At 39.0% G+C, this 22,706-nt stretch overlaps 1 protein-coding gene across 3 annotated transcripts in view; it reads right to left on the bottom strand.

The window, feature by feature from the left end:
- Positions 1-22,706, bottom strand: part of PIBF1 (progesterone immunomodulatory binding factor 1) — a 225,706-nt gene that overhangs the window by 19,992 nt on the left and 183,008 nt on the right. For all 3 annotated transcript variants that reach the window (XM_030813487.1, XM_003257435.4, XM_030813486.1), the window contains one exon: positions 21,859-21,943. In XM_030813487.1, coding sequence (XP_030669347.1) covers positions 21,859-21,943 — 85 coding nt within the window. The remainder of the gene's footprint in view (positions 1-21,858; positions 21,944-22,706) is intronic.

Genomic DNA, 22,706 nt, shown 5'->3' with positions numbered 1-22,706 from the left:
CTGGTCTTGAACTCCTGACCTCGTGATCCACTCCCCTCGGCCTCCCAAAGTGCTGGGATTACAGGCATGAGCCACCACGCCTGGCCTCTTTTCTTTTTCAAACATACAGATCTTTGATTGGTTTAAAGTTTATCCTGGCTTATGGTGAAACATATGAATCCAACATCTGTCCCCTCAAGATGGCTCTCCTATAACAACATCATGTACTGAAGAGACCATTTTTTCTGCCACTGATGCCATCTTTATAATGTACTAAACTGCCCTAAGTATATTATTTATTTATGGACTTTAAAACTCTGTTTCTACAGTCTGTCTATTTATGCACCCATGTCACACTGTTTTAGTGTTTTTAATGACTGAGGTATTTTTCTGGCTGTATTCTTGGAGATAGGCGTGGGATCATGCTGAATGGAAAACAAAATTAGAAAGAACTTTTCTTCTTTTTTTTTTTTGAGACGGAGTCTCATTCTGTCACCCAAGTTGGAGTGCAGTGGTGTGATCTCGGCTCACTGCAACCTCTGCCTCCCAGGTTCAGGCAATTCTCTGCTTCAGTCTCCTGAGTAGCTGGGATTACAGGTGCCCACTACCATGCCCGGCTAATTTTTTGTTATTTTTAGTAGAGATGGGGTTTCACCATCTTGGCCAGGCTGGTCTTGAACTCCTAACCTCATGATCCACCCACCTCGGACTCCCAAAATGCTGGGATTACAGGTGTGAGCCACCGCACCTGTCCGCAAGAACCTCTTTATTATATTAAGTGTTCATAGCCATGAAAGTACTTGAATATGTCTTACACCGACCTTTTTGACATAAATTGTCCTATCCTAGTTGATGTTACTATTACAATGAAATGATCATGATTCATGAGATCCCAATTCACAAACTGACAAAGCAAATGGAAACAATCCAACATAACAAGCAATAATTAGAAAACATTTTTGTCACTACGAAGAGAAATCTTTTGGTAAGATGAAATCATTTTGAAGCCCTCTGCTTTGCTTCTAACTTGGTTTGGTTCTTATCCTGTGTCTGGCTTCTGGGTATTGGCTTCATCTAGTATTTCAGATTCCGCTCTCATTGTTTGCATTTGAGTTTGGCATCTCATTTCCCTGCCTTTTGATTCTACTTTCCTCTTCTATAACTATCATTTTTCTGATTGGTCAGTGGGTTTATTTGCAGCATCGCCTCATTATTTGTAAATATTGTTTATTGCAGAGAATGTGACTACAGAAAAGGAAACTGTGATGCTCAAAGAATATTTTAAGTACTAAGTTCGACTGGATTCTTTTTCTTATACTGTATCTACTGCTCAAAAATCATGCCATTGATTTAGGTTCCTATTTGTACTTCAACTTTCTAACAAATATTTTTTTCCCCTCTTTTCAGAGTTTCTGCCCTTTTGTTTTCTCATTGATAGAAACAATGTATGCCTTTTTCCTTATTACCTGATATTATCTAGCCTCTTAATCGTGTTGTTTGTTGAGATTAATGCTGTAGTGACTGCTTTTAAGACTGAAATTTCTTTTTATTTTACACTTTGGCAAGTTCCACTATTTCTTGCACTTTCCTCTCTTTCTCTCCCTTTCCCGCCTCTGGCCTCTACCTCCCTCTTTTTTTTTTTTTTTTTTTTGAGATGGAGTCTTGCTCTGTCACCTAGGCTGGAGTGCAGTGGCGCGATCTCGGCTCACTGCAAGCTCCGCCTCCCGGGTTCACGCCATTCTCCTGCCTCAGCCTCTCCGAGTAGCTGGGACTATAGGCACCCGCCACCACGCCCGGCTAATTTTTTGTATTTTTAGTAGAGACGGGGTTTCACCGTGGTCTCGATCTCCTGACCTCGTTATCCGCCCGCCTCGGCCTCCCAAAGTGCTGGGATTACAAGCGTGAGCCACCGCGCCAGGCCTCTCTTTTTTTTTTTTTTTTTTTTGAGACAGGTTCTTGCTCTGTTGCTCAGGCTGCAGTGCGGTGGCGCAAATATGGCTCACTGCAGTGCCTTCACTCCGGGGCTCAAGGGATCTTACTGCTTTAGTCTCCTGAGCCGCTGGCACCACAGGCACCTACCACTGTCCCCGGCTAACTTTTTAACTTTCTGTAGAGACTTTGTTACCCAGGCTAGTCTTGAACTCTTTCCTCCCTCATTCTGTTTATTTGATGGCATACAATTTATTAATGTTCTGAGAGGGTGCTGGTGCTGTAAAAGAAATGTGCTTTCATGGTATTACTGCTCTGTCTTCTAAAATCAAATTTCTGAAAACTCTGACGCCATCCTGATTCTTTTTTTTTTTTTTGAAACGGAGTCTTGCTCTGTCGCCCAGGCTAGAGTGCAGTGCCGCAATCTTAGCTCACTGCAAGCTCTGCCTCCTGGGTTCACACCATTCTCCTGCCTCAGCCTCCCGAGTAGCTGGGACTACAGGCGCCCGTCACCACGCCCACCTAATTTTTTGTATTTTTAGTAGAGTCGGGGTTTCACCGTGTTAGCCAGGATGCCATCCTGATTCTTTATTTCCTTGTAGGTATTTTCCTTCTTGCGAGAATCTTCTATGTCCTTTGGCGTTCCATCTTTTTACCTTTTTCTAAGTTTTTGGAGGGTTTCTTAACTTTTCCTTTATCCCTCTATTGGTATTTTTACTTATACTTTATTTATTTCATGATTTTGATTTTCCCAATTCTTCAAAATATCACAAATTTTTTTCATTTTTATTTTTTGGAGACAAGTCTTGCTCTGTCGCCCAGGCTGGAGTGCAGTGGCACAATCTTGGCTTACTGCAACCTCTACCTCCTGGGCTCAAGCGCTCCTCCCACCTTAGTCTCCTGAGTAGCTGGGTCTACAGGCATGCACCAACCATGCCCGGCTAATTATTTTTGTATTTTTTTGTATAAATGGGGTTTCGCCATGTTGCCCAGGCTGGACTCAAGCAATCCACTCGCCTTGGCCTCTCAAAATGTGGGGATTACAGGCGTGAGCCACTGCATCTTGCCCACTGATTTTTATATTACAGAAATGTTACTTTTCCAAATCTTTCTGAAGAAGTTAATTATAACAATGTGGAAGTTCTTTTCTGCTCTAGAATTTGTTTTTCCCTCTGGGGAGGGGGGTCAGTTTATCTGTTTATTGCTATTTTTTTCCTTCTATGCTTTTTCTTCCAGTTTCTGATAGTTTTTGGTTGTGTGATCCCATTTATGAATAAACGACCAGCTCACATGTTTTCTTTCTGCCGTATGGCCTTTTTTTTTTTTTTCTGAGACAAAGTCTGGCTCTATCACCCAGGCTGGAGTGCAATGATGCGATTTTGGCTCACTGCAACCTCTGCTTCCCAGGCTCAAGCAATCGTCCCACCTCAGCCTCCTTAGCAGCTGGAACTCCAGGCATGTACCACCATGCCTGGCTAATTTTTTTTTATTTTTTTATCTTTTATTTTTGTGGAGATGGGGTTTCACCACGTTGCGCAGGCTGGTCTCAAACTTGTGAGTTCAAGTGATCTGCCTGCCTCGGCATCCCCAAGTGGGGCTATTCATCTTAATGACACCGTTGAGTACAATCTCTGTGTACGTGGATGCGATAATTTGTGTAGCAGGATTTACCCTAAGGTTCTCAGGCAGAAAGTAAGCTCCCTTCCCAAAATGACAAAATGTAGAATATTCTAATCTAGAGCTTCGTTTCATTCTGGCAGTTCTAGCCTAGGCCTGGCAGATGCTTCATTAATTTAGAAAGCTATTTTCAAAACATTTTTTAAATTCTGTTTTAAATTTATAGAAATATTATTTGTTCATTGTAAAATTCAAAAACTGTAAAAGTGCCTTCCCTCAATCCTCTTTTCCTTTTACTACTTGTTTAAGACATTGATTGATTGATTGATTGAGATATGGTCTCACTCTTATGTCCAGGCTGGACTGCAGTGGTGCGACTGTAGCTCTCTGCAGCCTCAAACTCCCGAGCTTAAGCTATCTTCCCATCTTGGCTTACCAAAGCTCTGGGATTAAAAGTGTGAGCCACTGTGCCCAGCTGGGACAGTTTTAAAAAAATTGAGACGGGGGCCGGGCGCAGTGGCTGACGCCTGTAATCCCAGCACTTTGGGAGGCCGAGGTGGGTGGATCACGAGGTCAGGAGATCGAGACCATCCTGGCTAACATGGTGAAACCCCGTCTCTACTAAAAACACAAAAAGTTAGCCAGGCGAGGTGGCGGGCGCCTGTAGTCCCAACTACTTGGGAAGCTGAGGCAGGAGAATGGCGTGAATCCGGGAGGCGGAGGTTGCAGTGAGCCGAGATAGTGCCACTGCACTCCAGCCTGGGCGACAGAGCGAGACTCCAACTAAAAAAAAAAAAAAAAAAATTGAGATAGGGGTGTGTTGCCCAGGCTGGTCTTGAATTCCTAGGCTCAAGTGATCCACCTGCCTCAGCCTCCCAAAGTGCTGGGATTACAGGCGTGAGCCACCAAATCTGGCCAGCTGAAACGTTTCAATACTATTCTATAACGTAGTCTGATAAAATCTGATATGCTTTTACACTAACTTTCAGAAAGTTAACAGTACATGTTGTAATTCTAGTATATCAAATACATAATAAAATTACCATTACTATATGAATGAACGAACCATTCATTAACAAATGAAGAATTGCATTTGATTATACAACTGAAACTTGGAATAAAACTAAAAACTAAATAACGAAAACTATGTTGCAGTATAATAATTACTTTTCAAAATTGAAGAGTTAAGGGCAAGGACGTTCTTGTGAAATTTCCAGATGATGATGATGATGATGATGATGATGATGATGATGACTGCATAAACAATCTCTATGAGAGAGATAAACTGTTCTTTTGAATCCAAAAGCATGTATCTTGGCCATTTAATATTAACTATTTGCATAAGTGGTGGCATATTAAAACAGCTCAGCTGTACAGCAGCTGCTTAACAGTATTGCATAGTTGATGCCAATAAATTGCTGAAAGTTGTAAACTCTGCAAAGATGTTGGCAAGGAGACACACAGATAGCATTTCTTGACGAAAATAGCTTTGACAAGCATAATGCAAACTATGTGCTCCACTGGAGGTTAAATGGAAGTGCTTTTATATAGGAATAACAATGCATCGTGACTAGTAAGTCATATAACTCTGTGCATCTCTCTTGAAGTAACACAAGGTAAAAACCAGCCTTGTTTTAAACTAAATACATATATATTTTGGATATTTAAAATTAATTAATTAATTAATTTATTTGAGATGGAGTCTCACTCTGTTGCTCAGGCTGGAGTGCAGCAGCATGATCTTGGCTCACTGCAACCTCCACCTCCCGGGTTCAAACGATTCTCCTACCTCAGTCTCCTGAGTAGCTGGGATTACAGGCATGTGCCACCACACTTGGCTAATTTTTGTGTTTTCAGTAGAGATGGGGTTTCACTATGTTGGCCAGGCTGGGCTCAAACTCCTGACCTTGGGTGATCCACCCACCTTGGCCTTCCAAAGTGCTGGTATTACAGGTGTGAGCCACCGTGCCCAGCTTTAAACTTCATTTAAAAGGTTTTTGGTTTTTTTTTTTTTTGAGATGGAGAGATGGAATCTTGCTCTGTCACACAGGCTGGAGTGTAGTGGCACGATCTTGGCTCACCGCAACCTCTGCCTCCCAAGTTCAAGCGATTCTCCTGTCTCAGCCTCCCGTGTAGCTGGGACTACAGGTGCACGCCACCATGCCTGGCTAATTTTTGTATTTTTAGTAGAGACAGGGTTTCACCATGTTGGCTGGTCTCGAACTCCTGGTCTCAGGTGATCCACCTGCCTCGGCCTCCCAAAGTGCTGGGATTACAGGTGTGAGCCACTGTGCCTGGCATTTTTTTGAGACGGAGTCTTTCTTTGTTGCCCAGGCTGGAATGCAGTGATGCCATCTCAGTTCACTGCAACCTCTGTCTCCTGGGTTCAAATGATTCTCCTGCCTCAGCCTCCAGAGTAGCTGAGACTACAGGTGTGCGCCACCACACCCAGCTAATTTTTATATTTTTAGTGTACACGGGGTTTCACCATGTTGGCCAGTCTGATCTCGAACTCCTGACCTCAAGTGATCCACCTGTGTCAGGCTCCCAAAGTGCTGACCGGGCATTTTTTAATAAAGCATTTTATGATGGAAATTTTCAATGACACAAAAATGGAGGGGATAGAATACTGAGTCCCCAGTTTCCACTGCCCAACTTCAATTATCAACATTTTGTCAATATTTTCTTTCTCAAATAGCGTTCCTGAGATATAATTCACATACCACACAGTTCATCCATTTGAAGTGTATAATTCAATGGTTTTTAGTATATTCACAGACACATGCAACAATTACCACAGTCAATTTTAAAACATTTCCATCATCTCAAAAAGAAAAAACAAAAACACGAAAAACAAAAACAAAGCAAAACCGAAGAAACTGATTGCTTTTACTATACCCTCCTATCCTGCCATGCCCCCACCACTCTAGTTCTAAGCTGTCACTAATCAATTTACTTTTTGTCCTTGTAGAATTCCCAGTTCTAGACAGTTCACATGAGTGGAATCATATACCATCTGTTTTTTTTGTGACTGGCTTCTTTCACTTAGTATAATGTTTTTAAAGTTCATCCATGTTGTACCATCTATCAGTACTTCCTTCCTTTTATGGCAAAATCATATTCCACTGCATGGATATACCAAATTTTGTTTACTCATCAGCTGAAGGACATTTGGGTTATTTCCACTTTTTGGTTACTATGAATAATGTTGCACTCATAAACACTGGCACATTTTGAAACAGTGAACAGTTTTGCGTGTAAATTTTTGTGTGGATATGTTTCAATTTCTTTTGTGTATATACCTGGGCGTAGAGCTGCTGGGTTATATGTAACTCTATGTTTAATTGTTTGAGGAACTACCAGGATTGTTTTGTCAACACTGTTTTATCTATTTCCTTACCAGATTTTCCCCCTGATATATCTTAACATGTATTCCAGATCTCAGATAATTTTTCTTTTTTTTGAGATGGAGACTCACTCTGTCACCCAGGCTGGAGTGCAGTGGCATGATCTCCACTCAGTGCAACCTTCCCCTCCTGGGTTCAAGTGATTCTCCTGCCCCAGCCTCCTGAGTACTTGGGATTACAAGGGTGTGCCACCGCTTCTGGCTAATTTTTTGTATTTTTAGTAGACAGGGTTTCACCATGTTGGCCAGGTTGGTCTTGAACTCCTGACCTCAAGCAATCTGCCCGCCTCAGCCTCCCAAAGTGCTAGGATTACGGGTGTGAACCACTGTGCCCGACCTCAGATAATTTCACTTGTAAATACTTCAGTGGGAATTTTTAACAGATAAAAATTTTTTAAAATAGCAAAATATCATTATCCTATTTAACACGATTAAAAATAGTTTAAAAGAAAATATAACTTTAATTCATAGTCATCCATTCTATACTCTAAATGCTCAACAAGAATTTTAAACTACTATTAAAGCAAATTTAATGTATTATTTTAAAAAAGTTACTTTGAATGCAATACCACTATACTCCAAATAAAGGACAAAACAGATTTTGTACAGCAAATTGTAGAATAGTATTAATATCTGCAACTGCAAACTGCTGTTATCTACAGCCCCTCGATCTCCCTATCTAGATACTTGCTTCCACTTGCAGGGTAACATCACCCTGGGATTGTCTCTTTGCCTCAAAAGAAGTATATACAAATTTTAGGTCTGGAGGAAGAGAGGGGACAGAAGTGAATGTTCACTGAGTATCTACAATGTACCAGGCTTTGTGCTGAGTATCTTACATAATAATTTAATTCACACTCAAATACCAAGAGGTAGATATTACTTTAATTTTGAAGGGAAGAAACTGAGGCTTCAAAGACTCAAGAAGGGCCGGGTACGGTGGCTCATGCCTGTAATCCCAGCATTTTAGGAGGCAGAGGCGGGTGGATCACGAGGTCAAGAGATTGAGACCATCCTGGCCAACACGGTGAAACCCCGTCTCTACTAAAAATACAAAAATTAGCTGGGCCTGGTGGCATGCGCCTGTAGTCCCAGTTACTTGGGAGGCTGAGGCAGGAGAATTGCATAAACCCAGGAGATGGAGGTTGCAGTGAGCCGAGATCACACCACTGCACTCCAGTCTGGTGACAGAGCGAGACTCTGCCTCAAAAATATAAATAAATAAATAAACAAAATAAAAAAAGTAAAAAATCTCAAGAAGGACAGGAGTGGTGGCTCATGCTTATAATCCCAGCACTTTGGGAGGCCAAGGCAGGTGGATTGCTTGAGTCCAGGAGTTTGAGACCAGCCTGGGCAACATAGCAAGACTCCTTCTCAAAAAAAAAAAACCAAAGGAAAATAAAAAAATTCTAAATAAAAATAAATAAAAAGAAGGCTCAAGAAAATTAACCATGTTCATTTAGCTACTAAGAAGTGAAATAGCATTCAAATTAAGTAAGGTCTTTCTGGGGTCAAAGCTATCATTATACAATAATGCAGATAGATGCCTTCTATCAAGGTCTGTGATACACACAATTTCAGGTTTGGAAGAGATCTTCAAGTTATTTCACCCAGTCTCTATAAAATTAAGAAATCCCCTCTGACTCTATGGCCACCTAGCCCAGGCTTTAAAAATGAAGACAAATTAGGTATTAATTTAGGTTTTCCTTACTCAACTATAAAACCAAAACACTCCCATTTCAAAGAAAAAAAAAAGTAGAACAAAACAGGATGTGTCTCCTCATAGCATCTAGCCTTTGGTTTATTTGGACTTTGGAAACATGTGTAACAAGTCTCTTACTGCCTGTTTTACATGCCTACTTTGAATTTCTTATCTTTCACTAAGTCTTATCTTCTCTAAACATCCCCAGTTTCATTCATCTCTCTTATGACTGAAAAGAATTCTTTCATCATCCTGTTTTCCTTACATTGAAAATTTTTGGGCCTAAAACAGAACAGAGAAAGAAGTACTGACTAGAGCAGAGTAGGTTTCTCTACTTCTTATTTCTAATACATTTAAGATGACAGAAACAGTTTTGGAGCTATACCCTATCTACAACTGAAGGCTTAGTGAGAGCTCGTGCTTTTACACGAATGATAGCAAATGAGAGACAACTGGGCTGTTACAGCCTCCGGGACATAACTAATCACCTGAAACATTCTTTCACAATCATGGATATGATCTTAGGGTAATTCTCAACAGTGATCCAGATAGAAGATATTATTAACACAATGAAGTAGGTTCCTGAATTAAAATCTACTGCTATTGTTGACTTAAAACAGGAGTGTGGGAACCTTGATTCTGTTCTGATTGGTTTGTTCAGACCCTTTTGCGCATCTCATTACTGATTACCCTGGACTTCTCACTACTTGCCCTGCTCTGCTTTCTGACATTCATCTTCTCTTGATGCCTGGCTTTGTGACCAAGTGCAATTGCTTTCCCTTCTATTAACAGTAGTCATCTGGTTGCTGTCTAGTTTCTGGCCTTAACTTTCTCATTAAAATTTTTTTTTCCTTCTTTTTTGTTTTGTTTTTGAGATAGGGTCTCACTCTTGCCCAGGCTGGAGTGCAGTGGTGCAAGCACAGCTCACTACAGCCTTGAAGTCCCGGGCTTAAGCGATCCTCCCATCTCAGCCTCCCATGAAGCTGGGACTATAGGCATGAGCCACCACATCTGGCTAATTATTTATTTAAAAAAATTTTTTTTTTCTAGAGATGGAGTCTCATTATGTTGACCAAGCTACTATACAACTTCTGGGCTCCAAGCAAACCTTCTGCCTCAGCCTCCCAAAGTGCTGGGATTATAGGTGTGACCCACTGTGCTGAACCCTGGCCTTTACTATTTCAGTATTATCTGATAGGTTTTGATGCATATTCTTGTTGCATCAACTTCAGACTTTAAACCCTATCCTCCACTTAGAGCACTGGTTTTCAGAGTATGACTCACTCCAGTGCCTGCACCTTCTCCATGTTGTATTCCAGCCTTCTCTTAGTGTCAGCTCCTTGATATGGGATCAGTGACTTAAGTTTACAGCAAGATATTGCCAATATGGTGTCTAACAGAATTATGACTATAATTATCTCATATAATTATTAATATTGTCTCCTGGCCACCAAATATTTTCTCTTTCTTTTTCTTTGTTTTTGAGACAGAGTCTCACTGTGTTGCCCAGGCTGGAGTGCAGTAGCGTGATCTCGGCTCACTGCAAGCTCCGCCTCCTGGGTTCAGCCATTCTCCTGCCTCAGCCTCCCAAATAGCTGGGACTACAAGGCACCTGCCACCGCCCTGGCTTTTTTTTTTTTTTTTTTTGTATTTTTAGTAGAGATGGGGTTTCACCGTGTTAGCCAGGATGGTCTTGATCTCCTGACCTCGTGATCCTCCCGCCTCGGCCTCCCAAAGTGTTGGGATTACAGGCGTGAGCCACTGCGCCCGGCCTGGCCACCAAATATTTTCAGAGATTTATTTTACAGTTTTGTAGTTTTTTGTGTGTGTGTGTCTCCCTATGTCTCAGAATTGTTTGGTTTGTTATAAGCTGCTACTATTCTAAGACAGTCATATAAGCACAGGGTTAGAAATGACAGCAAGAGAAGTCATTTACTTGCTCCTTACTGATAAAAAAAGGTCAGAGAAATGTATTTTTAATTTAACCGAAAACATATCACAAGCTTCTAAAATGCAGTGGGAAAATACACATTTCATTCTTAAAAAAACCTAAAAATTGCTAGGTCTATATGTTACATAATAGATGTGAAAATGTGATATAAAAAGTTAAAAGGGTATATATGCACAGATAAAATATTTTTATGATGAGATATTAATATATTGGGTCACACAAGACTGAACTGACTTGTAGGATACAACAAAGATATTTATAATTTAAAAGAAGATAATGAAAAGATTAAAGAAGAAATCAAAATACTTACAAAAACCAAAACAATTTTGACATAGTTCTATTAGGTTCTATACAAGTCTATATAAACATAGTGGTCCAGAGAGTACAATCTAAAGGAAATTCAAATGTCTTTTACACAATTCAAAACTGAGGAGAATTAACATTTTACAGAATGAACAACTGTGATTCAGTTGCTGCCTCTGTGAAATGGGTGTAAGACTGAGCTGTTGTAAGGCTTAAATAAAATAAATGAATATAAAAAACTACAAGGGAATGTACCAATATTAAACATACTTATTATTTACTGAAGAGTATGTATTTTGGGTAAAAAGCCTAATTCCCTCTTGAATGCTAGAAAACAGAAGCAAAAGGCCAATTCTCAGCAGAGAAGACTAATTTAAAACTTTTCCTTTCTCTGATTCCTTATTCCCAGATACACTTACTTGAAAGTAATTTGTAACTGGTTCCTAAGTAGGGTAGTATAACATAATTCATCTGAAAGCATTTTAGAGTTTGATAGAAAAAGATCATAAAAATTCAAGATATATTCTTACTGTTAATACAATAGCTTTAGCTTTCTCATAAAGTACGTGTATAAATTCAACATTTGCAGTATTTTTTGCAACATTTTATTCCCTAAATTTCTTCAGACCTGAAGTCACACACCCTTACATGGAAAAAAGCTTTCTAAAACTTTGTAGGGAAAATATGACTTGTATCATACATGTGTTTTTGGTTTTTACTATAATAATTATCTTTCTTTTTAAAAATACTCATTTATATCCAAAAAATCGAAAACAATTTAACTTGAAGAGCACCACTATGATGAGAAATATATGTATGAATCTGAGAAACAAGTATATTTTCATTTAAAGAAAAATTAATTTACCCGCTCAGTAGTTTTTTTTTAGCATGCTGACTGTAAAATTTAACTACATAGGTGCGTAAGAAAAACATGTAAAAAGATACTCTTAAGAAATTTCAAAACAGTTAAGTATGAACCAAAAGAGTGACATACATAAAGAAAAATGCAATTTGTTGGAACTTCTTATGAAGTGGATTGCCTAAGGGGCACTTGGGATGCTGAAATGTCCCTGAAATCTTCCGAGAAATCGCAAAGAACATATGAGTTAGAATCCAGGAACATAAACATACCATAAAAGAATGATAATTATACTGTGATTTCACTTTCAAGAAACCTGGCTAACTGCAGGGTTTGTTTTCTTTTCATTATGTGACATACACTGCTGTAAGAAGAAAGTTATCCAGGATAAGAATTAGTTCAATGTTCAGGTAAGTGTGGGGCCTTGTACATTCTAAGTACTTAGTAAGGAGTGGTTGATTAATTCTGGTTAAATACTAACTGAAATGACTGTGGGCCCTGAGAGATGTTATTGGCAAAAACACTGCAATGAGAGGATAGAAGATATCCCAGGACTCAGAAACAAATTTTTCTTTTTTCTTTGATACAGTCTCGCTCTGTTGCCCAGGCTGGAGTGTAGTGGTGCAATCATGACTCACTGCAGCCTTGACCTCCTGGGCTTAAAGGATCCTCCCACAACAGCCAACCGAGTAGCTGGTACTACAGGTTTGTGCCACCATGCTAGGGGTCTTGCTGTGTTGCCCAGGCTGGTCTCAAATTCCTAGACTCAAGTAATCCTCCCACCTTGGCCTCCCAAAGTGATGGGATCAGAGGCCTGAGCTACCCTGCCCAGCCAAAACAGATGTTTTATATTCCACAAATATATATGATTCTGTATAAGTGTGATGACCATAGAGGTTGCTGTGCCTACAACTACCATCTCCAAGGTTTTAGGAAGTAGCTCTATTGTAGACAAACCTTTGGGATATGACTTCCTATGGCCTACTTTCAGTAGTACGTATCTAAAATTGTATGTAAAAGTAGTATGTAACTAAAATTTCAGTAGTAGTATCTAAAATTGCCCTTGGATACAGGAGAGCTTCTGTGCTTTCTTCAGCTAAAATAGTTCAGTATCAGAGTGACACTTATTTTTTGATGACAGTTTCTAAAGCTTTCTATTTGACAGCTTTATATTATTGAAGATTGAAAAGAACCATTAGTTTAAGAAACATCTGAATGAGTACTTATTATCTGCTAAATATTGTGCTAAAGGCTAAAATACAAAAAGGAATTTGTCAATCTAACGGGTAAGACAGATGCTTAATTACATAGTAATATGAACATTAACAGAAATACTTAAAAATTATAGGAATGAGGTAGAAAAAGGTATGTTTTCTTTGTTGAGTTAGGGAGGGCTTCAAAGAATAGATGATTTTTTTAATTTTTATTTTTTGTGTTTTTTTTAGATAGGGTCTAGCTCTGTTACCCAGGCTGGACTGTAGTGGCACGATCACCGCTCACTGCAGCCTCAACCTCTTAGGCACAAGCAATCCTCTCACCTCAGCTTCCTGAGAAGCTGGGACTACAGATGTGCGCCACCATCCCTGGATAATTTTCATATTTTTTGTAGAGACAGCTTCACTATGTTGCCCAGGCTGATCTTGAACTCTTGAGCTCAAGTGATCTGCCTGCCTTGGCCTTCCTAAGTGCTGGGTACAGGTAGGAGCCACCGTGCCCAGTCTCAAATGATAGATAATATTCGAAAAGACCCTTGACACAGAAGGAAATGAGGAAAGGGAACTACATTCATTGAGTTCTGTTATATTCCAGGAACATTGCTATATTAATTCTCACAGAACGTTGCAAAGTAGATATTACCTTTATTTACAGATGAGATAACTGAGTTTAGAGGGGTGAAATTATTGTCTCAAAAATGCATTGCTATTAAGTAGCAGAGCTGGGATATGAATACAAGTCTTGTCTGTCTGACTGCTGGCTTTTTCCATAGTATTTCAAAATGTAGAAGATGTAAGGAATATAAAGGTAATGCTAGTCTTACAATTTAATGAGAGAGTTGAACATATTTATATGTACATATAGTAGAAAGTAAAATGTAATTCTGGATCAGTCTAGTTTCCATCTTCTATGTTTACACCTGGGGTGCTAAATGCTGCTAAAGAAAAATTACACAGAATGGTACTACTATAAGTACATAACATTTCAACTTGGCAATTCTTTTATGTACATCATTCATTTATTACACAGCTACTTCAAAATTCATTTTTCTCAAAACACTGACTGTACCATATCTCTTTCTATTAGAAAACATCCATTAGATGGGAACTCTCTAAATACTTACCACTAAACCTATAAACTTCTATTTTCACATAATTCTTTTTTCTACTCTTCAAAATGGAAAAGGTAACACTGGTGGTCTAAAGCTGATTCCCATGACTCTGCTATGGATCTCCTTTCCTATCACTTTTGCTCAACTGATTATCCCTTTCTTTTTTGTACTTTTAATGTCTATTTTGCTTCTTCCTGTCACCATTTAAATTGGGTAATCTCTAGCTTTGAGAGGCAAAAGCTCTTTTTTTTTTTTTTTTTTTTTGAGACAGAGTCTTGCTGTGTCACCCAGGCTGGAGTGCAGTGGCATGATCTCAGCTCACTGCAACCTCCACCTCCTGGGTTCAAGGGATTCTCCTGCCGCAGGCTCCTGAGTAGCTGGGACTACAGGCGTCTGCCACCACGCCCGGAGAATTTTTGTGTTTTTAGTAGAGACGGGGTTTCACCACGTTAGCCAGGCTGGTCTCGAACTCCTGGGAGTTCCTCCACCTCCCAAAGTGTTGGGATTACAAGCGTGAGTTACCGTGCCTGGCTTGGCAAAAGCTCTTCTTCTCATGCCCCTTCCTCAATTGTCCTATCTTTTCTTCTTCAAATATTCTAAGAATTGCCTATTTTCCACTGGAATCTGCTTTTTAGCTCCAGCTCCATTGAAACTGCTTTAGCATCTTTTTTTCTTTTTTGGAGATAGGGCTCTGACTCTGTCACCCAGGGTGGAGTGCAGTGGCATGATCTTGGCTCACTGCAACCTCCACCTCCTGGGCTCAAGCAATTCTCCCAGATCCTCCCACCTCAGCCTCCCAAGTAGCTGGGACTACGGGTGCATGCCCCCAGGCCTGGCTAATTTATGTATCTTTTGTAGAGATGGGGTTTCGCCATGTTGGCCAGGCTGGTCTTGAACTCCTGAGCTCAAGTGGTCTGTCTGCTTCAGCCTCCTCAAGTGCTGGGATTACAGGCATGAGCCACAGGTCCTTTGGCATCTTATTAAATCCAAATGACTCTTTTTAAAAAATCTTTCTTTGGCCTGACCTCTTGAGAGCACATGTCACTGCGGACAACTGGCTCTGTTAAGAATGGTTCTCCCTGGGCTTTAGGGACTCTACTCTCTTCCTGATGCTCATCACTGATGCTGGTCACTCTTCACTCTTCTTTGTGTAAGCACTTTTTCCTGTGCCCTTCCCTTAAATGCTGGTACTCATTAAGATTCTATCACAGGCCTTTTTCTGTTCTTACTCTATATAGTCTCACTAGTTCATTTACTCTATTTCTATGTAAAGTAACATCTTTATGTTGTGACTTTCAAATTTCTATTAACAGATGAATTCTCTTTCTTGGGCACAAGAACCTACATTTCCAACTCTCTAGTGTATATATCCACTTAGATATTTCCTTGAACTTTTCTTCCCCAAACCTCTTTCTTCTAGGTTCTTTGTAGCACCACTAAAGACACAAGCCAAAAACCTAGGCATCAATTCTCATTCCTCCTCTCTTCATCAGTCCCTAATGGACTCAATCACCAAGCTCTGTGATTATGCTTTTTAATTTTCTTTTTTCTTTTTTTGAGACGGAGTCTCGCTCTGTCATCGCCAAGGCTGCAGTGCAGTGGCACAATCTCAGCTCACTGCAACCTCCGCCTCCCGGGTTCATGCCATTCTCCTGCCTCAGCCTCCCGAGTAGCTGGGACTACAGGTGCCCGCCACCATGCCTGGCTAAATTTTTGTATTTTTAGTAGAGATGGGTTTCACCCCGTTAGGCAGGATGGTCTCGATCTCCTGATCTTGTGATCCGCCCCCCTCGGCCTCCACAAGTGCTGGGATTACAGGCTTGAGCCACCGCGCCTGGCCAATTATGCTTCTTAAATAGCTTTCAAATCGGTCCATTTTTGTTTCACCTCATCATCACCAATCTAGTTCAAGACACCACCTTCACTCACTGAAATACTGGAATAGCTTCCTAAGAGGTGTTCTTCCCACTGCCCTTCTACAGCTCCAAGAGCCATGAGAAAAGGGCTTCTACATCAGCTTCTAACAACTGAGCTTAGTATTCTATTAGGCATTTGGCTGATGAAAGATACTTTTCCTACTCTCAAAAGCTTATATTCTAAGGACACTTAGACATGGATAAAATACATACAAAGAAAAGCAGAATTAGAATTTCCAAAGGTGATCAGTAAATCTTGTTTCGTTAAGGCAAAAATGAGTGGATAAAAATAGATAAAAACTAAATGCAATTGATGAAGATACGAGTGATAAGCTCAAGAAAGAAGCCATTTTAAGGGGTCACATTTCTCTTTTTTTAAAAGACAGTGTTGCTGTCACCCAAGCTGGAGGGCAGTGGTGTGATTATGATTCACTGCAGCCTTAACCTCCTGGGCTCAAGCTATCTTTCTGCTTCAACTTCCCTAGTAGCTGGGAACACAGACGTGCACCACCATGCCCAGCTAAATTTTGATTTTTTTGTGAAGATGGGGTCTTGCTAGGTTGTCCAGGCTGGTGTTGAATGCCTAGCCTCAAGCGTTCCTCCCACTTTGGCCTTTTTGAGTGCTGGGATTACAAGTGTGAACCACTGCATTGGGCCTGAAATCACATTTCTTATACTCAAAATCTTTTCAAAATGAATGTTTTATTTGAAGTCTTGCTACTGTTATCTAAAAGTGAGATCCTATCAGTTTATCTTTTCCTTTTACCTCTTTTTAATATCTAATTATTTAGGTTTATATTTTATTTACACCTAAGAGGTCTTAATCCAAGTACAAGTGAAGACATTTTAGAGTAAGATAGATTACAACCCACCTGAAGGAAACAGATAAAGTTATTCTGAGGTATCAAAAGTGAAAGAGGAAAAAAAGATTATAACACCTGGATAAGATATTCAGCTCTGAGTTTTCTGGCAACGAAGACAAAAAGGAAACACATTAAATTGCAAAGTTTTCATTTTATGAAAAAAAGAAAGAGGGATATAACTTCACGCCCAGAGGCAAAAATTTTCCTGGAATATACGCAATAATTCATCATGAGTTTTTTTCTGTCTAAATGAGACTAAGGAAAAAGAACATTAGTTTTGTTTCAGGGAAAAAATGAATTACTTTTAGTTTTGACTATGTAATCACAGTTGAGTTATTTAACTCTTACCAGCATCAGTTTCGTCTCTAACAATGAGGACAATGATATTTATCAGCAGACTGTAGTAAAGATTAGATTATGTCATTTATGTGGATGTACTTAGTAGACTGCCTTAGTTTTACAAAACCAAGAGAGATCACACTTTGTTTTGATCTTCTATAAAAGCAGAAGGCATGACATTAAATTGTTCTTTAATAAAATAAATTCTGTGAGGAGGGATATTTTGCCCTTTCCCCCTCTGCTTTATGAACATTTTACTGAATATAGGGACAATACCTGGAGAATTTAGAATGGAGAAGTGTGGGCAGGTATAAGCTCTCAATTCAATTTATGCACATTTTTAAGTTAGTATTTGTTGTGTAAATCCTTTAACCTAATATATTTACCCAACCCAGTTGAGCTTTGTAGTCTGAAAAGTCAACCTAAAATATCCTATTTCTCTCTACACCCACCTGCTCTTCACATTATATCATTCTGAAATTAGTTGTCTAATATATTTTCTCGCAAAAAAAGTTAAGACTAAAAATCATCTAATATACCACTTATAGTTCAAGAAATACACAATTGTAAGAGATCAATACACATTCCTGGAAATTGTCACACCACACCCTAAATCTTAATATGAGAGAAGATACTTTTAAGCTAATATTTTTGAGCTAACACTAATATAGAAAATAAAAACTCTCTGTGGTCATGGCCCAAATGTTTTTGAATTGTCAACTAGAATTGTCCTACTTGCTTTTTCTGTTTAACACATATTTTGGAATTACGTAAATGAACTGGTGATCTTACCTCACATTACATGAACACATACAGCCTAATCAGAACTAAGTGACACTGCTAAAAAAAGTTAGAGCTAGGCTGGGTGCAGTGGCTCATGCCTATAATCCCAGCACTTTGGGAGGCTGAGGCAGGTGGATTGCCTGAGGTCAGGAGTTCGAGACCAGTCTAGCCAATGTGGTGAAACCCCATCTCTACTAAAAATACAAAAAAATTAGCCGGGTGTGGTGGCGTGCGCCTGTTAATCCCAGCTACTTAGGGGGCTGAGGCAGGGGAATTGCTTGAACCAGGGAGGTGGAGGTTGCGGTGAGCCAAGATAGCGCCACTGGACTCCAGCCTGGGCGACAGAGCAAGACTCCATCTCAAAACCAAAACAAAACAAAACATTAAAGCAAGAGCTGTCCAATGCAAAAAAGAAAATAAGAAACTTTAAAAAGTTCATTTGGTCTCTTTTTGAATCACTCATTTACACTGTCCAAATTTAACTAATTAAAACCATGACTGGTGTCAGATAATTTTCCCAGGGTATTGACCAGGGTGAGGCAAGCTAGCAGCCTTAGGTGAAGAGGCAGTGGCTCCCAGGGGCCGTCCATGTTCTTTGCCCACTCTGAGAGTAGGCACCTCCTTACATCATGTGTCCTAGATGCCCTGCTTGCCTCAACCTAGTCCCAGCCCTGATTTTCATTTTCAAAAAAAAATCATAATTATTCTTAACCAACGTTATCTATTGACTATTATGAGGACATGATCCTCTGAACAATCAAGTGAATAAATCAATCCCATGGACCCTTTGTTTCATCAGGTAAATGTTCAAGTGCATGCCCAAGCATTTCTAGGGGGTCACACCAGCTGTTTTCTTTCCATATATGCAATTTGCAGAGGCCTTTGCATATGCATATAGGATGTAAGTTGGTAGTAAATGGTTTCTTAGAAAATGATTAATAACATCAGATTTGTTTTACTAAGCTTTAATTTTTACTTTGCTTTAAAACAAAAAAAGTTGCTTTTCTTTAGATGTTTGGTATCATCAAAAGCTATACAATGTTAAATTACTAAGACATACTTGCCAAAATAAAGATATACTGTCAAATACATAAAAACTGACAATTATCTAAATATGCATCCATACAAATATCAGTAACGACATGTAGTAGTAGGCAATTAATGAGTAGTTACATCTTGCTAGTGTTTAAATTTCTCCCTCCTTCCCTTCCTTTCTTCCTTCTTCTTCCTCTCCTTCCCTCTAACCTTTCCTCCCTCTTTCTCTTTCTTTCTTTTTTAAAAGACAGGGTTGCACTACGTTGCTCAGGCTGGAGTGCAGTGGCTATTCACAGGTGAGATCAGAGTGCACTATAGTCTCAAACTCCTGTGCTCAAGTGATCCTCCTGCCTTAGCCTCCAGAGTACCTGGGACTACAGGTGTGTGACACTGTGCCCCGCTCTGCTAGAATTTAATTTGCATGCTTAAACGTATTTTCTTCTCAATCCACCATGCAAAGTTTTTTGGTTTTTATTTGGACTCATGAGTAATGTGATTCCAAGTGTTGGAACTGCTCATATATTTTTCAGTGTAGCACACCCCCTTAAAATCAAATGAGAATTGCCATTCTGAAGAAAAAATTAATATCTAGCTTTAAAAAAATGTAGTTGATATGGCTGAATGGTCATCTGTAGTTACTACTCTTAAATATTTAATTTCAAAAACACTTGTGAAAATTCCACATAGTGAATGAATCACGTTTCCACAGTGAAGAAACAATTACTTGAAAGCAGAATCCTAGGACATAAGTGATAGCAGCAGTGATGGATAAGGTCTAGAATGTCCGAACTCAGAAGAAAGAATAAATATCTTCAGAGAAGCTTTTCCTAGCTCTGTAACCTGTTGTTAGATTGACTTATCTTCCTAAATGTTATCATTACAATCCAGTCCTGGGACACTTTCTTATCCTTTTCACCCATCACATAGAAGACACCTTTAAGAGAACTCACTCCAATGCCATTTCTCAGATACAGACAATCCTCCAATTCTTCTGACATCATCTCTAGGATATATACCTTTGAACTGCTTCCAGTAAGTTTCCAGTTCCCCTCTCTCAACAATATTCTCCCAGTAATTTCTTCCCAACATCTGGTATACCTCTCCCAGACTAGTATGAGGATACTCATAAACCAACGATATGTTTTAAATGTTTTGTTTTCTGGTCGGGCGCGGTGGCTCACACCTGTAATCCCAGCACTTTGGGAGGCTGAGGCGGGCAGATCACTTGAGGTCAGGAATTTAAGATCAGCCTGGCCAACCATGCAGAAACCCAGTCTCTATTAAAAACACAAAAATTAGATGGCATGGTGGCATGCACCTGTAATCCTGGGTACTCAGGAGGTTAAGCCAAGAGATTCGCTTGAACTCGGAAGGCAGAGGTTGCCGTGAGCCGAGTTCATGCCACTGCACTCCAGCCTGGGTGACAGAGCGAGACCCTGCCTCAAAAAAAAAAAAAAAAAAAAAAAAAAAGTTTCTTTTTCTATTAGAATAACAAAATGGTAAAAAGATGGCTAAGAAGAGGCAGTGATAGTTCAGTAGAAAAAAGGCTTTGTGTTAACAATACCAGTGGTTGGTGAGGATGCACAGAAACTGGAACTCTCATTCATCATAGAGGGGGAATGCAAAAGTATAGTAACTTTGGAAAATTTTGACAGTTTCTTATAAACTTAAACATACACCTGCCATACAACGCAGTAATCATGTTCCTGGGTATTTACCCAAGAGAAATGGAAACTTATGTTTATATAAAAATGTGTACATAATTGTTTACAGCTATTTTATTTGGAGATGTCCTCAAATGGAAACAACTCAAATGTCCATAAACTGCGAATGAATTAACAAACTGGGTTACATCCATATAATGGCTTATTACTCAGCAATAAAAAGGAAACATATGACTAATGTAGATGTATATACAGGCTCACACCTGTAATCCCAGCGCTTTGGGAGGCTGAGGCAGGCGGATCACTTGAGGTCAATATACTATACATCTATATTGCAACAACATAGATGAATTGCAAATGTACTATTGTAACTGAGAAAAGCCAGACTCAAAAGGCTATATACTGATAACTTCACTTTTATAGCATTTTGTAAAAGGTACACAATAGGTACAGAAAATACACCAGTGGTTGACAGGGCTGGGGGTTGAGGAAAAGGGTCAGCTAAAAAGGGGTAATGAGGGAATTTTGTGGAGTAATGGAACTATTCTATATATTGATTGTGGTGGTGCTGACACAACTGTGTGCATTTGTCAAAAATCACAGACATGTATGCTAAAAAAGGTGAGTTTTATTCTTTGTAGATTATACCTCAATAAACCTTAAAGGAAAAAACAAAACAAAACAGGACTTATCTCTTAGTTACTAACTGCCATGGGCAAGCCACTTAAAACTCATTTCTCCATCTATAAAATAGGAATTATATTTACTCTAAAAGAATTTTGGTAGGGAACAAATGAAGAAAAGAAAATAATTTTATGAACTTTAAAGCTCAACACAAATACTCTATCTACACTACAGGCACTGGGCATACATTGATAAAGAAGACAAGAGGCACACTAAGGAAATTTACTGTTTAGTTGCAGAATAAGATAAAACAGATTATTATTAAATAATATGGAGAAATTCAGTGACAGATATCAGCACAACAAGAAGGGGCATTCTAGGAATAAGAATTAACTCTAAGAAGTATATCAAAAATTGAATAAAAAAGGACAAAATTACAGTGAGACATAAATAAGAGAAGTCATTAATGAACATGCACAACCGGGATCCAATAATTTTAACCTGATAGCAGTTTTTAAAAAAGCCTAAAATGATTAAAATTATGACAAAATAGGAAAAATACCTCACGATGATTTAGAAGTTGTTCTAAATCTAATGCCATTTGATTCTTCGTCTGTAGTAAAGCTGACTTTTCTTTATTTAAGTTGCTGAAAAAAAAACCCAAGTTTTAAAAAGTCATTATGTTAGTATAAATATAGTTAATAAACTGTAAATATTAAAAGAATAAACATGAATCTGATGGTTTGAACTAAAGATAAATTTATAGTCCATAAATATTCCAGACCAGCCACTAAAATGTTTGGCCTAATGAATGGCCTATTTTGTCAGAAGATTCTTTTTCTTTTCTTTTCCTTTCTTTCTTTTCTTTCTTCCCTCTCCTCTTTTCTTTCTCTCTCTCTCTTTTTTTTTTTTAAGAGATGGAGTCTTGCTGTGTTGCCCAGGCTGGAGTGCAGTGGCTATTCACAGACGTGGTAACAATGAACTACAAGCCTCAAACTCCTGGGCTCAAGCAATCTTCCTGCTTCAGCCTCCTAAGTATCTGGGACTACAGGCATACATCACTGCACCCAGCTTTTCTTCTTTTAAGAATCCATTTGACAACGTAACTGAGATGCTGTCTGAGAACACTTTCCTGCCTAGTATAGGCATAAAATTAATGTTTTAAAGGTGACTATTTACTACTGAAATGTATGTAAAAAGATAAAGTGAAACTCACATAAAAGGTAAGAAGTACTATATGTCAGCAAACTATTACAACATAAGATACTAGAAGACAAATTAAAACATCCTTAAAACTGAAAGTAATATTTTACAAACTAAATTATCAGGTATATAATTGAGTTAAGTAAGTGAATCAGGTATTTAGTCTGTGATAAACTTGAAAAAAGAACGCTTGTCTCCAAATTATTA

Source organism: Nomascus leucogenys, chromosome 5 (assembly GCF_006542625.1).
Source record: "Nomascus leucogenys isolate Asia chromosome 5, Asia_NLE_v1, whole genome shotgun sequence".
NCBI classification, from domain to species: Eukaryota; Metazoa; Chordata; class Mammalia; order Primates; family Hylobatidae; genus Nomascus; species Nomascus leucogenys.
The sequence above is the reverse complement of the archived record's forward strand: the minus strand, read 5'-3'. Positions and strand labels throughout refer to the sequence as shown.